This window comes from Macrotis lagotis, chromosome 2 (genome assembly GCF_037893015.1).
Source record: "Macrotis lagotis isolate mMagLag1 chromosome 2, bilby.v1.9.chrom.fasta, whole genome shotgun sequence".
NCBI classification, from domain to species: Eukaryota; Metazoa; Chordata; class Mammalia; order Peramelemorphia; family Peramelidae; genus Macrotis; species Macrotis lagotis.
The window spans coordinates 331,764,254-331,776,910 of NC_133659.1; the positions used below are offsets into that span (position 1 = coordinate 331,764,254).

The window sequence follows — 12,657 nt, forward strand, 5'->3', positions numbered from 1 at the left end:
TGCTCAGCTCTGCAAGATAAATAAATACATACATAAATGAATGAATAATTTGTGTTCCACAGGGCTTTACTAAGTGCTCTCTTGTCTATGAGGGAGGCAATGAAAAGATTACTCTCCCCATGTTATAAATGATGGAAACAAAGATGAAAGCATTTGTCCAAGATCACCCAATGAGCTAGCCAGTAGCAGAGCTGAGAATCACCCCCTCCTGGTTTTGATGCCAAGTTCAGTGAATGTTCCCTACCATGTCACACCTGTTACCATCCAGCCACCAGCATTTGACCAGCACGTGTCTTTGCATTAACGGTAGGGGTTTAGGCTTTGAAGGAGCTGAGCATATGAAAGTCTCATAGATGGCCTAAAATTGTGGTCAGCCTTCTAAAGCCAGTTGTCCAGATCACCAGTCCCTTTATTGTCCTTACTGAAAAGGGCCACAATTAAGACTCTAGGAACGTCTTTCTCTGCCTGGACGGGGTGATGGCAATAGATAAGTTGGTCAGTATTTCCATAAGGCACGGAGGCAGAAAGGCAGACACATTCACACCCATAGAGACAGACAGGTTAGGCACAAAGAGAAAGATGGGAGAGAAAGAGAAAAAAAGGAGGCTGGGGGAGGAGAGAAAGAGGGAGAGGATGAAAACAAGAGTGAGGGAGGGAGAGGTATAGATAGGAGAAAAATGTCAGAGAGAGTTTTGGACAGGGACCAAGTGACCTGTTTCAGACGGAAAGCTTAGTGTCCTATAGAAAAGGATGGTCACTCACAGTCCAAGGTCATTAGGTCTTTCATTCTGGCCACCAGTTTGAAAAACAAGACCTTGCTTTTGGCCCCTAGATTTTCAAGATCCAAGCACCATTACTTCATTTTCCAAGTACACCAGGCACTGTCCTTGGTGCTGGAGCTACAAAGATGTAAAGCACCCCAGTCCCGGCCTTCAGGGCGTTTTTAGGCATTAGAGAAGATGAAATGGACAAATAAGTCAAAATAAAAAATGCCCCTGCCTGTGCCCCAGGCAGCCACCTGTTTGTCGGCTCCTAATCCTGACCCATACTCTTCAACTCAGTTCTCATGCATCTCCACTGAAATCAAAGGTTTCCCTTTTCCAAGAAGGTTTTGACTAGCAATGACCAAAAGTAGTTACTATATAACCTCACTGGGGATTTAGGGGTCTGAGTATCAAGAAAAGAGGTGAGGAAGGCAACTCTCTGGCTTTCTACCTTAAAAACAAAGAAACCCCTGGTCAGATTTACATTTCATGGGTTTGTATTTGAGCCTCTTCCTCCAGAAGGGTTGGTGAGGGCATCCAATCCCTGTGGTGGTAGAAAGGATATGGGAGGGGCAACTAGGTTTCACAGTGGATAGAGCACAAACCCTGGAGTGAACAGGACCTGAGTTCAAATTCGACCTCAACCACTTAATAATTATCTAGCTGTGTGACTTTGGGCAAGTCATTTAACCCCATTGCCTTACTTTAAAAAAAAAAGAAAAAAAAGGATCCATGGTTAGAAGACTTGGATTTCCCTCCTGGTTTGGATCTCTGGGGCAAGTGTCTCCCCTTCCTTAGGTCAAGGACATTCTATCCTCTTGCTAAGCATTCAGACATTGGGGAACAATGGACAGAGTCCCAGGTTTGAAGGAGCGGCGACCTGCATTTCAATCCCATGCTACCATTTTTTCAGTGAAGGACCTTGGAGAGTTCATTTGCCTTTCACTGCCTGTAACAATGGGGCCTTGAACTAGAGGCACTCTGAGGTCCCTTTCTCTTTCAGTTCTGAAGCCTTGTTCTTTCTTCACCCACTCAACCTTGCTCTCTCCTTACAGAGCATGCTTGCATTCCTGGCCTCGCGGAGACTCAAGGATATCACCTTTCAGGAGGAGTACAACACACTCTTCCCTCCACCTCTGCCATAATTCTCCTCCTGACAGCTGCCTGGCCTCTCCAGGCCCCAAAACAGACAGACACTATGGCCCTTATTCCATAGACCTCTGTGTCTCTGGCTTGGGGTTGGAGGGGAGAGAGGGTTGGCATAGGCAGGGGAAGGGCAGGGGCAGAAGTCATAACAAAGATGGATCAGAGAGAAGGTGACTTGTTCCTTTCAACCCTGAGCAAGACTTACAGGGTGCCCATACCTGCACTTTGATGGGGTCAAGGGTCTAGTACCCATGCCTATGAACTAAAGGATTCTACTTTCCTCAGCTCGCCAAGGGATAACCAAGCTCTGGATAGTGGATTCACAATGACTAAATCCCAGAAGGACCAGAGAGCCAATCTGTTCATTTTTATAGATCATCAGAAGGTCCGAGCAGGTTAAAATACATGTGATAGCTGGTCAGCACATTCCCTTCCCAATAGGAAGGTCTACTTGGGAGCCTCAATTCAGATCAGAGAACAGTTTGATGAGATCAGAGGGAGCCAGAGCAAGGCAGTTAGGTGTCATGAATGGGTGTCTCAAACCCAAGTGTGAGGCGATGTGTGCCATCTGTTCATACCTACTAGCCATCCCCTGTGTGAGTGAGGGATGGGTATGGGTGCAAAAGCCCCTCTGCCCTGCCCAGCATTGGATAAACATTTGCTATCTTCTCTTTCTCCAGCTCTTTTTTTCACCTAGACTTTGCATAGCCCCTCCCACCCTCCTGGGTACATAGCAGAATCTCCATGATTCCTCCTATATTGGTTACTTGATGGATATTACCCTGAGATTAGTGTTCTCCACCAGGACCCAAGGGAAACCCCTTTCTCCTATCACTAACACCTCTTCTAATTCTCTCTTTGGTTTAATCATCTTGGGGAACATTTTCCCTCAGTACACCAAGCCTCATTCATGGTGGGGGCTTTTCTCACTAATTGATAGCATTGATTCACCATACAAACTGCCCTGTGTGAAGGGTGGGTGCAGGGGGAGAGGCAGGATGTGATCTTTTGGGTCTTTAGGAAACTCCTCTGGGAGGGAACTAAGACACAGAAATAGAATGCCAACACATTCCATGAAAAGGGCTTCAGCCCCCACTGCCCACTGGATGAAGGAAAGGGGTTCTAAGAGAAAATGAACCAAGATCAGACCAAGGTACCTCAAAGCTTCCCCACAGGTCATCCTGTAGAAATTCCTTCTGCAACATCACAGACATGTGGTCACCCAGACCTTCCCTGAGAGTCCTGGGCAACAGGGAGCTTCTGAGGTCAGCTCCAAAGGTTAGGCAGATTCTGCACATTCTCATTCTAGTGCTTGGGTCCTTTTCCATCTCTCGTCCCCCTAGGCTTTTCTTCTCTAGGCTAAACAACCTTCGAGTGATCTGGTGCTAACTTTCTTGTTGGCCAGTGAGAGGATTCTCTTCTATATCTGTGACGTAGGCTCTGCCTTTCTGGAGCATGCTGACCATCTCTTAGGAGCATGACCACCCCATCTCCTTCACACACTCTCTCCTTTTCTCCACTCCCCAGCCATACCCACTGCCCTTTGTTCTACTCTTTTTCCATATTTTTGTGAGTTTTAAGTGTCCCTGCAAGCATCTCTCCCTCTGCCCCAGAGCCAAAAGGCAGGCTCTGGCTGAGCCTCTTAGCTGGGAGGGAGGGAAGGAGGGAGGGAGGGAGGTTATTCATGATATCTGTGCTTTCACAACCCCTGCAGTGTCTCTTTCAGTCTTTCCAGGATTGCGTTGGGCAAGGAAGAGTCCACCTCTCTTCCTTAACCATCTCTGGCATCAGGCAGCTTGGCCCATGGGAACAGAAGCCAATCTGGGTCTGACTGTCCAGTCAGTTGGATTGAGTTAGGGTTTTACTGGGTAGTCCCCAAGTTCACTTATTTTCCCAGAACTTGCCAGATGTCCCCCCATGCTAGTGGGGACAGCATCCTCAGTGCCTGGACCCCTTTGCCGTGTCGGAGCTTGATAGGCAATTTCTTTAAGCTCAGTCTAATTTCCTTCCAGTGCATGGCTCATTGGGTCAAGGTTCAATGAGATGATGCCAGAGACAAGCCTGTCCTAGGGGAGGATTCCCCTCATTCTACACACACTCAAAGTGTGTGAGGAAGAAGATCTCTTGCCCTTTCTTGAGAGCAAGGCCAGCTGTTAAACTGAGCCCGCTGCTCTCTGACAGTATGAAGGGAGCCAAGCTGCCTCTTCTCAGTCTTCTCTCAGGGTGAGAGGATCCGCCATAAGAACGGGTCACATTTGTAGAGCATGGTCAGGTTTAACAGAATAATTGCCTCACAACAATCCTGCAGCGTAAGGAACCTAAATAACAGCAGCCCCATTTTACAGAGGATGAAGCCAGTAAAGAGAGATCACAAATCTTCCTTGACCTGTTGCTTCTGGCATCTTACACCACTACCCGTGTTCAGGAAGCTAGCTAATTGCAGTGGTCAGGTTTCCTTCTCTGTCCTTTCTGCTACCTATTAGGTGCTAACTGGTTGTGTTCTGGGCACTAACCTTGCAGAGTAACGTGATGCACGTACTAACCATTAACACTGACTAACCTGGCTTTTGTCTGTGTGTCTCCCCCTCTTCCTGGTGTCCCCTCTCTCACCCTCCTGCCTTTGGCCATCCTCCCCCTCCCAAGGTGGGCCAGGCGGTGCTGGCCTTCCAGAGGTACCGGATCGGCGCTGACTCAGCCCTCTTCTCCCAGGACTACACGGACCCCAGCCAGGATTCAAGCATGCCTTATGCCCCCTATGCCAGTGAGCCGGAGGTTGGGCCTGACATTGGTGGCTCCTACCAGCAGCCTGCCAACTCCTTTGATGCCGAGACACAGGGCTACCAGACGCAGGGGTACTAAGCCAGTGATGGGTCCCTTTCCCAATCCCTTCTGGCCCCCATACCCACTCCCCCTTGACCTCTCCACCTCAGTGGCCAGAGGGAAAGAAAGACACCCCCATTGCCTTCTCCCTCCTAAGCCCCCAGCTCCAGCTGTTACACACTTATGCACACAGACTCCACACTTACTCTTTCTCCCAATCCCTGTCCTCATCTCCTCTAGCTGAATGGAGTATATTTCCATCATGCTGAGGTATGTGCATCCTGACCCTTTCGAATTTTATTAGAAATATCTCTGAATTCTACCAGGGTCCTAGGGGTGGAGAAAGCAACAGAATACACAGTGGGTGCTGATCATCCAGGAGAGAGTGGTGGTGAATTTACCCTAAGGTGGATGGTATAGTTGGGGGGAGGAGAGAGAGAGAGAGAGAGGGGTGTGGATGGGTGTGTGTGTCTGGGGATATGTGGATGTGTGTGCATGCAGGTGTGTTCCCACCAGAGGGTGGAAGTGATGGAGAGAGTTGAGAAAGTACAAGGATATTTGAATATGATGGTTAGGAGAGAAGGGTTTGCAAGTTCGTAGAGGAGCAGCATAGAGGGGTGCCACTGGCAGAAGGGTCAAGTATATTGGGGGAGGGCACTTTAACATTGAGAGCACTAGATTCCAGAGTGAGAAGATCTAGGTCTTTGCTTAAACTGACTCCCCATCCATCAAATGAAGTCTTGGCCTTGATGCCTGTCCTCTTAGGTCCCTCAAGCTCCGATGTTATATGAGATCTGCTTCTCAACCCCATCACAGCCTTTCCCCTCAGACCCTGGGCTCCTTTTTCCAGGGTCCTGGTGCTGTGGGGCCCTTTCAGTATTATTGCCATTTCTGGGGTCCCACTGGACTTGCTCAGATGGGAAGGATTCACCGGTGTTTCTGTGCCTGAGATAGAACAACATCAGGGTCCATCCCAGCCTGAGGAGTTCTCTTGGCCTCCAAGCAAAGGTACTTGTCACCCTCTCTGGCTCTAACGCAAGGGGAAGGGACATCATACTTCCTGCCAGAAAGGCCCACAGGGGAATTCCTCATCCTCCCACTGGAGATCAGCTAAGTCATTCCCATGCTGCTGAAATGCTCCTCAAAGAATCCCTCCTTTTTGTCCTTTTGGTCCTCAGCTCATCTCCCTTGCAGGTTCCGGGCTCCTCCGGCCTATGTCCAACTGGAATGACCCAGTTGTGGATTCCAGTATCCTAGGAGAACAGCAGGCACTGCCTGGACATCGCTCCCCTCTGGAAAACTACAGCAACCACCTCTATTTCATGCTTCCACCAATCCTCCCTCCTCCCCTCAAAAAAATCTAACCCAACAATTTATTTTTGCAACTCAAAGGCCCTAGGCTGGATTGGGAAGGCCAACCTTCTAAAGAGAAATACATCTCCCTGCCTCATTGAAGCCACCCCCCCCCCCCACGCACACATACAAGTTTTGTGTAAGTCAGACGGGCTTTTATATAGCCAGGCTATAAAAGACTTAGGTGCCTGAATCAATCAGTCATTCATCAAAGAATTCTAAAACAATCACATGATGGGGAGGTGGGGGCAAAGCATGGAAGGTCTGTCTTTATATAGAAAATTTTTTGTTATTGACTTGGATAGTCATTGAGGAAGACTTCCCTCCACCTACATTGGGGGAAGGAAAAAATGTAGACAAGGACTGGCTCTGCACCTTAGTCAGACAGTACTCCTGGGGTTTCTAGAGATGAAGTATTTGCCCTAGGTTACAAACAAAACTTGAATCCAGGCTTTCTAGACTAATGAGACTGGCTCTCTAGCCATTGACTACACTGCCTCTCACTGGAAAGCACCAGGCTTGTGGTTAGAGTTAAAAAAATGAGGGATGGAAGGGGAGAAAAGTCTGGAAAGGCAAGTTGAGGCTTGATAGAGTGTCTCGAATGGCAACTGCATGCCCTCCCTCACCTGCTGTCCAAGGGCGTGCAGACTTGCCTGTCTGTCCCATCACCCCAGAGTGCCTGGCATAAGCCCCCTTTTGTTAGGACTTTGCTAAAGCGTGTCCAGTGTCTGCCTCATCTTCTCCCAACATGTGGAGGTTGGAGGAGTAGTCTTAGGCCCAGAGAAGTCAGAACAATATGATTGCTGTCATAAAACAAATGACAGTGTAGCAGAAAGGGGGAGGGGAAGTCTGGGCCCACAGGGACCACAGATAGGCCCTTGTCTTAAGGAAATCACAGGATCCACTGAAGGATGAACTTCCTCTAGCAACCAGGTTACCCAGAAAGCAAGGATATAAGGGTGGGGAAGTCCTTCTAAGCAGTGTCCAGCTGTAGCTTCGCCCCACCTTCTACCCCTCCCAAGGCTGGAGAGGTCATGGAGCAGGTTGGAGAAGAGGGCAGTCAAGGGGCTCAGATGAAGGATCAGATGAAGACATTGAGGAGATGAGAAAACTTAGAACAAAAGGAAGATTTTCGTTACTATCTGAAAGTCTATAATGGGGAGAGGCCCTGAAGGGCAGTTGTGAAGAGCCTGGGATTTGGAGTCAGAAGACTCCGGGTCACATTCCACATTGATCTTGCAGATGCTCTTTTCCCCATCTCAGACTTCACTTCCTCCCCCACCTCCCACAATGACAAAGTTGGACCGGACAGTCTCCAAATCCATGAGTGATAACTGGGGGATCTTTAAGGTCTCTCTCATGTTGACATTTTCATGGGTCTATGACCTAACTAGCAGCAAGGAGTGGAAATTACAGGGAAGCCTGTTTGAGTTCCAAAGAAGGGACAGAGCTGTTTGAAAGCAGAATGGTCTGTTTCAGGAGGTAAAGAGCCCTCTATCTCTAAAAGTATTCCAATAGCAACTGGGAATAAAGGCTTTGAAAGAGGCAAGGAGTGGGCCACATGTGGCCTTTATTCCCAGTTGCTATTGGAATGCTTTTAGTGAAAGAGGGCTCTACCTACTGAAATCCTTTCCAGTTCAAGAATGTGTCCCCTCTCTGAGCTCCAGTTCCCTCATCTACAAAATGAGGGGTTTTGGTCTCTGCCCACCTTGCCTCACAGAATGCTGCAAAGCGCAACAGCTCACTGCCCAGGAGACCCTGGACAAAGGCCTCAGAGCCTGGGGACTTTATTTGCCTCATCTGTAAAACAGGAGGGTCACCTTACCTATGTATCAGAGATCAGATGACCTCTAGGCACCCCTCCTAGCTCTAAGAGGGAGGGTTCCTTTGAGCTAAAGTTTGCCCCCAATCTAGTAGGGATTTCTATTCGGAGGGGCATGGTGAAAGACTGTGATGCAATCGAGTGATCATTTTCTCTCCTTGTTAGATTCCAACTCCTCATCCCCTCACCCATCTCAAACTTCAGCCAGGATCTCCCTATTCAATCATAACCAACCCCACATGTACTGCCCCCATTTTTATATGCAGTCAGCCCTGGCTGACTGGTGGCTCTCTTTTGTCCTAACCTTGGATTTTTCCCTCACTTAAGCTCCTAGGAAGTCCCTGAGTGGCTTCAGACTTGTAGATTTTCTGGGGTGCCTCTAGCAGGCCTCAGCAGTTTGAACAGGTCTGTGAGTCCTTTATAGTAAGCATCTGTTTTCTTCAGTGTGAGCCCAAGCATTTTATCTCCTAGCCTGCTGCCCCATCTATTTCCAGATTTTCACACCTATCTCTAGATCTTTGCTGCTCCCTAGACCTCCCTCAATTCACAAGGAGCCTCCAATCCTTTCCCCTCCTTAGGGTCTCCTTAGACCTTGCCTTTCTGTCCTGGTTCTGGTCCTGGCTTAATCTGGCTCCAAGAATCCTTCATGGAAAACAGAGGCGGCCTCAAGGATCACTTTGGGGCAACACTCCCCACTTAAGAGTTCTGGGAGGACAGGCATCTGTCCCTCTGCCTCCAAATGCTGCTCCCTCTAACTGCATCCTTGGGGTGTCTAAAGTCCTATTTCTGTCTCCCCCTCCCCGCAGCATTACTGCCTGTGTATAGTATAAATATATATATTTTATATATATATATATATATATAAGATGTATAATATAAGGCTAGACAAATATATGTGTATGTGTGCGAGTGAATGTAAGAGTGGTAAAGGATGGTCAGCTCCAGGCAGACCCCAAAGTAGGGTGTTTATCCTCAGTGTATCCAGACTCCTCCCATACCCTCCAGCCCTTGACCACCCCATTTGGTTGCCTGAGAGGGACTCTTAGAACTTGTATTGGCTCCGTCCTTTATATTTGTGTTGAACCAAGTGAAGGTGGTGACTACTGGTGATGTATCAATAAAGTGGTGTTCCAAACCTAATGGCTGGCCATGAGTCACTGTGTTCTTGATTTTCTCAGGCAAGAGGGAGGGGGCTGTGGGAGGTATGGGGGGGGGCAGAAGTATTCATCACTTCTCCATCCTATTTCTCCAACCCTAGGCACATTTAGCAGTAATGAAATTTGTGTCTAGAAACCTAGATTTAGAAGGGACCAGCCAGGCTGGCTCCTCATTCTCCTCCATGCCAGAGATTCTATATCCTAGAAAGAAGAGAAGACTTGGAGTCCAAGAGATCTGCATTCAGATCCTGGCTTAGTTACTTATTACCCGTGTGACAGGAGGCAAATGACCTCTCTGGACCTCTTTGTTTATCTGAAAAAGATTAGATGAGATGATCTCAAAGCACCCTTCCATCTCTGTCTGTATACTGTCTCTATATATTCCCTATACTATGGTAATACAAGAAGTTTCATTGGCAAAAGTTATCAATGGCTCATAAATAGTCTGGAGTGATTAAAATGGCTTTTATTAAGATATCTCAATAACAGCTCCTCTCAGCAGTTCAGAGAGCTAGCACAACTATATTAAACTGGCTATGGACTATGTTATCCCCATCCAGAGGAAGAAAAACAAAACAAAACACACAACCCTTCAGAATCTAATGAACACTTTATCAAAATTATCTCTTATTTATCTCTTCCCCTTAAATCCCAATTCCTCATTGCAAAAATGACTAATCTATAACTATATTTATCAAAATATTTATGTATAATGCTAACCTGATTGTTCATCATTGAGGGGAGGGGGTGGGAGGGGAGGGTGGAAGGCAATTTTGTAACTTAAAACCATGCATATGCATATGGATGAAAATAAGAAAAAAGAAATCTTAAAAAATTTTTTGAAAAAGACATCTCAATAAAAGGACCACCTCTCTCAAGGAAAGAGGGCCCCAAATCACTCAAGACTGGGTTTTATATGCTTGTTCCTCCCTCTTCGTGCCAATCATTGGTTGGGGTCCCAATCTAATTGTTACAATCACCTCTATGCAATTTTCCCCCACCTTGTTCATTTTACTAATGGGGAAGCAAACAGAAACCTTCTTGAGCAAGTGCAAAGGACAATAACAGAGAACTTCATTCAACCTCTGTAAAGTTATTTCTTTAATCATCTTTCCTTTTGTCTAACTCTTCCCCTCCCCCACCCCCTTCCTATAAACAGGCTGGCATTCTTCGGTTTTTCATGAAGACCAGACATCCTTGCTTTGGTGATGTATTATCTTCACAGACATCTGTGAGATTCTGGCAATATCCTCTCATCCTTGTGGAAACAAAATACTTGATTCTTTCCCATAGGCATAGTACCTCATTCACTCATGTATACTATGCCTATATTCTATGGGAAGATTGATTTAGAGGAGTCTTCAAGCATATAGTAAATAATAATAGGAGATACAAACACTCAACAATAGTTTATAATATTCAAAAAGGAACAAAATAAAATGCTCTGTAGGGTCTGGGGATGTCAGGAAAGGCTTCCTGGAGAAGATAGCACTTGAATTCTTCAGTATTCTCCTATATCCATGGATATCATCTAGATGGACCTGCCTGGTACACTTTTGCAGTCAAGAAGGGTTGATGTTTGTCCTTCGTCCCGAAAAAGACCATTATATCATGGAGGTGATGCTGTGACAAGCAATTGAATTGGATTAGGGGAGGAGGAGCTATACTAAGTCACCAGTCTCACTTTCTCCTTCGGAGACATTTGGATCCAGTGGTCAGATATGAATCAGGACGACTGGCTGCAGAGGGAGGTTTTGGCCTTTTAAAAGCTAACCTTTATTTAGAATATCTCCTTGGAGGAAGGATGGGAATTGGAGGACTGGGGGCAGCTTTTGGCTCACAATATAGTGTACAGAAGAGAAGAAAAAAACTTTGTTAGAGAATTCAAAATTCAAAAAGGAGACTCTTTTTTGTAACCAGTGAAAAATAGCTTCATTGCTTTTGAAATTGTACAACTGAATTTGAATGCAGAACAGCCATTTGTTTCTCTTGTGAGAGCATGGCAATGTGTTGGCCCCAGGAGATACCAAGGGCTTGTTCTTGTCTTCTCTTGTCTTCAGTTGGCCTCAGGAGTGTGGACCAGGCTGTGGGGTCCGAGAAAGCATCCATTCCAAGAACTGGCCTTGCATTCTCAGAAACAGTCACTCAAGTCAAGAGAAAGGTGCTATCCAAAGGTCCTCTCTGTGCTGCCCCAGTTCCTGTGCCTAGAACTCAGGCAAAGTCCTGAAGATACAAATGTGAATGAGACAGTTCTTGCCCTCAAGGGGCTTACAGTCTATTAGGAGAGAGAGAGAGAGAAAGAAGAAAGGAAACAACCAAATATATTTCAGGCACATAACATCTAACAGATATATTATTTCATCTGCGTAACAACCTTGAAAGGCACCATTACCCCCTTTATGTAGTTGGAAAAACTAAGACAGACAGAGACAATAAAGTGTCTTGACCAGCTATCAGTAGGTTAGATTTGAACTCAGGTCTTCTTGACTCCAGGTCCAGATCTAATTCGACTGCACCTTCCTCAGCTGCCTAATTCCTACCCAACCTTTAAAGCCCACCTCCTCTATGAAGTATTTCTTGCTGTCCCACATATTTCTGGATAAACAAGTCTTTTCCCTTCCCTTCCAGATTAAAAAACACTTTGTTTTGGAAGTCTCTGGAACAGTTCACATACAATTTGTATAGTTGTTATCCACCTTCTAGACCCTAGGTCCTACCAGGGACGGGACCATGACTCGGCTATACATTCTCTTCTAGCACCCAGCTCAGTAGGCTTTTTTTTTTGAATGAATACTGACATGCAAAGATAAATATAGTAAGAATTACAACAATGGAGAAATCCAACCAAAATGGGAAATTAGAAAAAGATATTAGAATATAGCAAAACTGGGTGGAAGTATACACACACACACACACACACACACACACACACACACACCCCTTCACCCACCAAGGTGGGCTAGGAGATCTGAGCAAAGAGATAAAGGCCAGAAGTAAAACAGAACTTTTTGCAACTCTTGAGAGGGAAGACTGACTCTTTCAGCCAGGTGGAGGAACAGATCTCCTGACAGATGGGGAAAACCTACAGGGTACCAGGTCTGCCCCTGGGAAGGTGAATGCCCTAGCTGAAGCCTAATAGGAAAGGAGAAGGAACAGAAAACAGGGGCTGAATTGGGTGGGGAAAGGGTGAAAACTGATTTCTGGAAATACAGTAGATATCCAAACTGAGAGGAAGGGGAGGGGAGGGAAAGAGTCACCTCTACAGCAATCAGATGGAACTGTCAAAGGGAGGAGTATGGATTTTGCATATTCCCCAGAGCAGTGGGTGTAAAGGCAATGGAGTCTGAGTCCCTGAATCCAAAGAGAGGCCTTCTAGATAGAATTCTCCTTTTCAACTCTGATATTCTGTGAATTCTATGCAATAATTCCCAGCAGGGAGTCCATTCTGGGATTGGGGATAGAGAAGGGGCAACAGCATGAAGCCAGATACAAAGCCAGGAGAGTGGAGGATGAGAATGAGAGAAAAGCAAATTGTTCAGTCAAGAAAAATAGTAATAGACAGAGCTGGAAGGGTAGACTGAGATCAGATGATATA

General features: G+C 46.4%; 1 protein-coding gene across 2 annotated transcripts in view; it reads left to right on the forward strand.

Annotated features, from left to right (window-relative positions):
* The window catches only part of SYNGR1 (synaptogyrin 1), a 32,937-nt gene extending 23,868 nt beyond the window's left edge, over positions 1-9,069 (forward strand). The window contains exon 4 of one of the 2 annotated variants that reach the window (XM_074226968.1): positions 4,554-9,069. In XM_074226968.1, coding sequence (XP_074083069.1) covers positions 4,554-4,769 — 216 coding nt within the window. In that variant the 3' untranslated portion in view covers positions 4,770-9,069. Of the gene's footprint in view, positions 1-1,819 lie in introns of both variants that reach the window. The other variant, XM_074226969.1, reaches the window with a different exon arrangement.
* Positions 9,070-12,657: the final 3,588 nt, after the last annotated feature.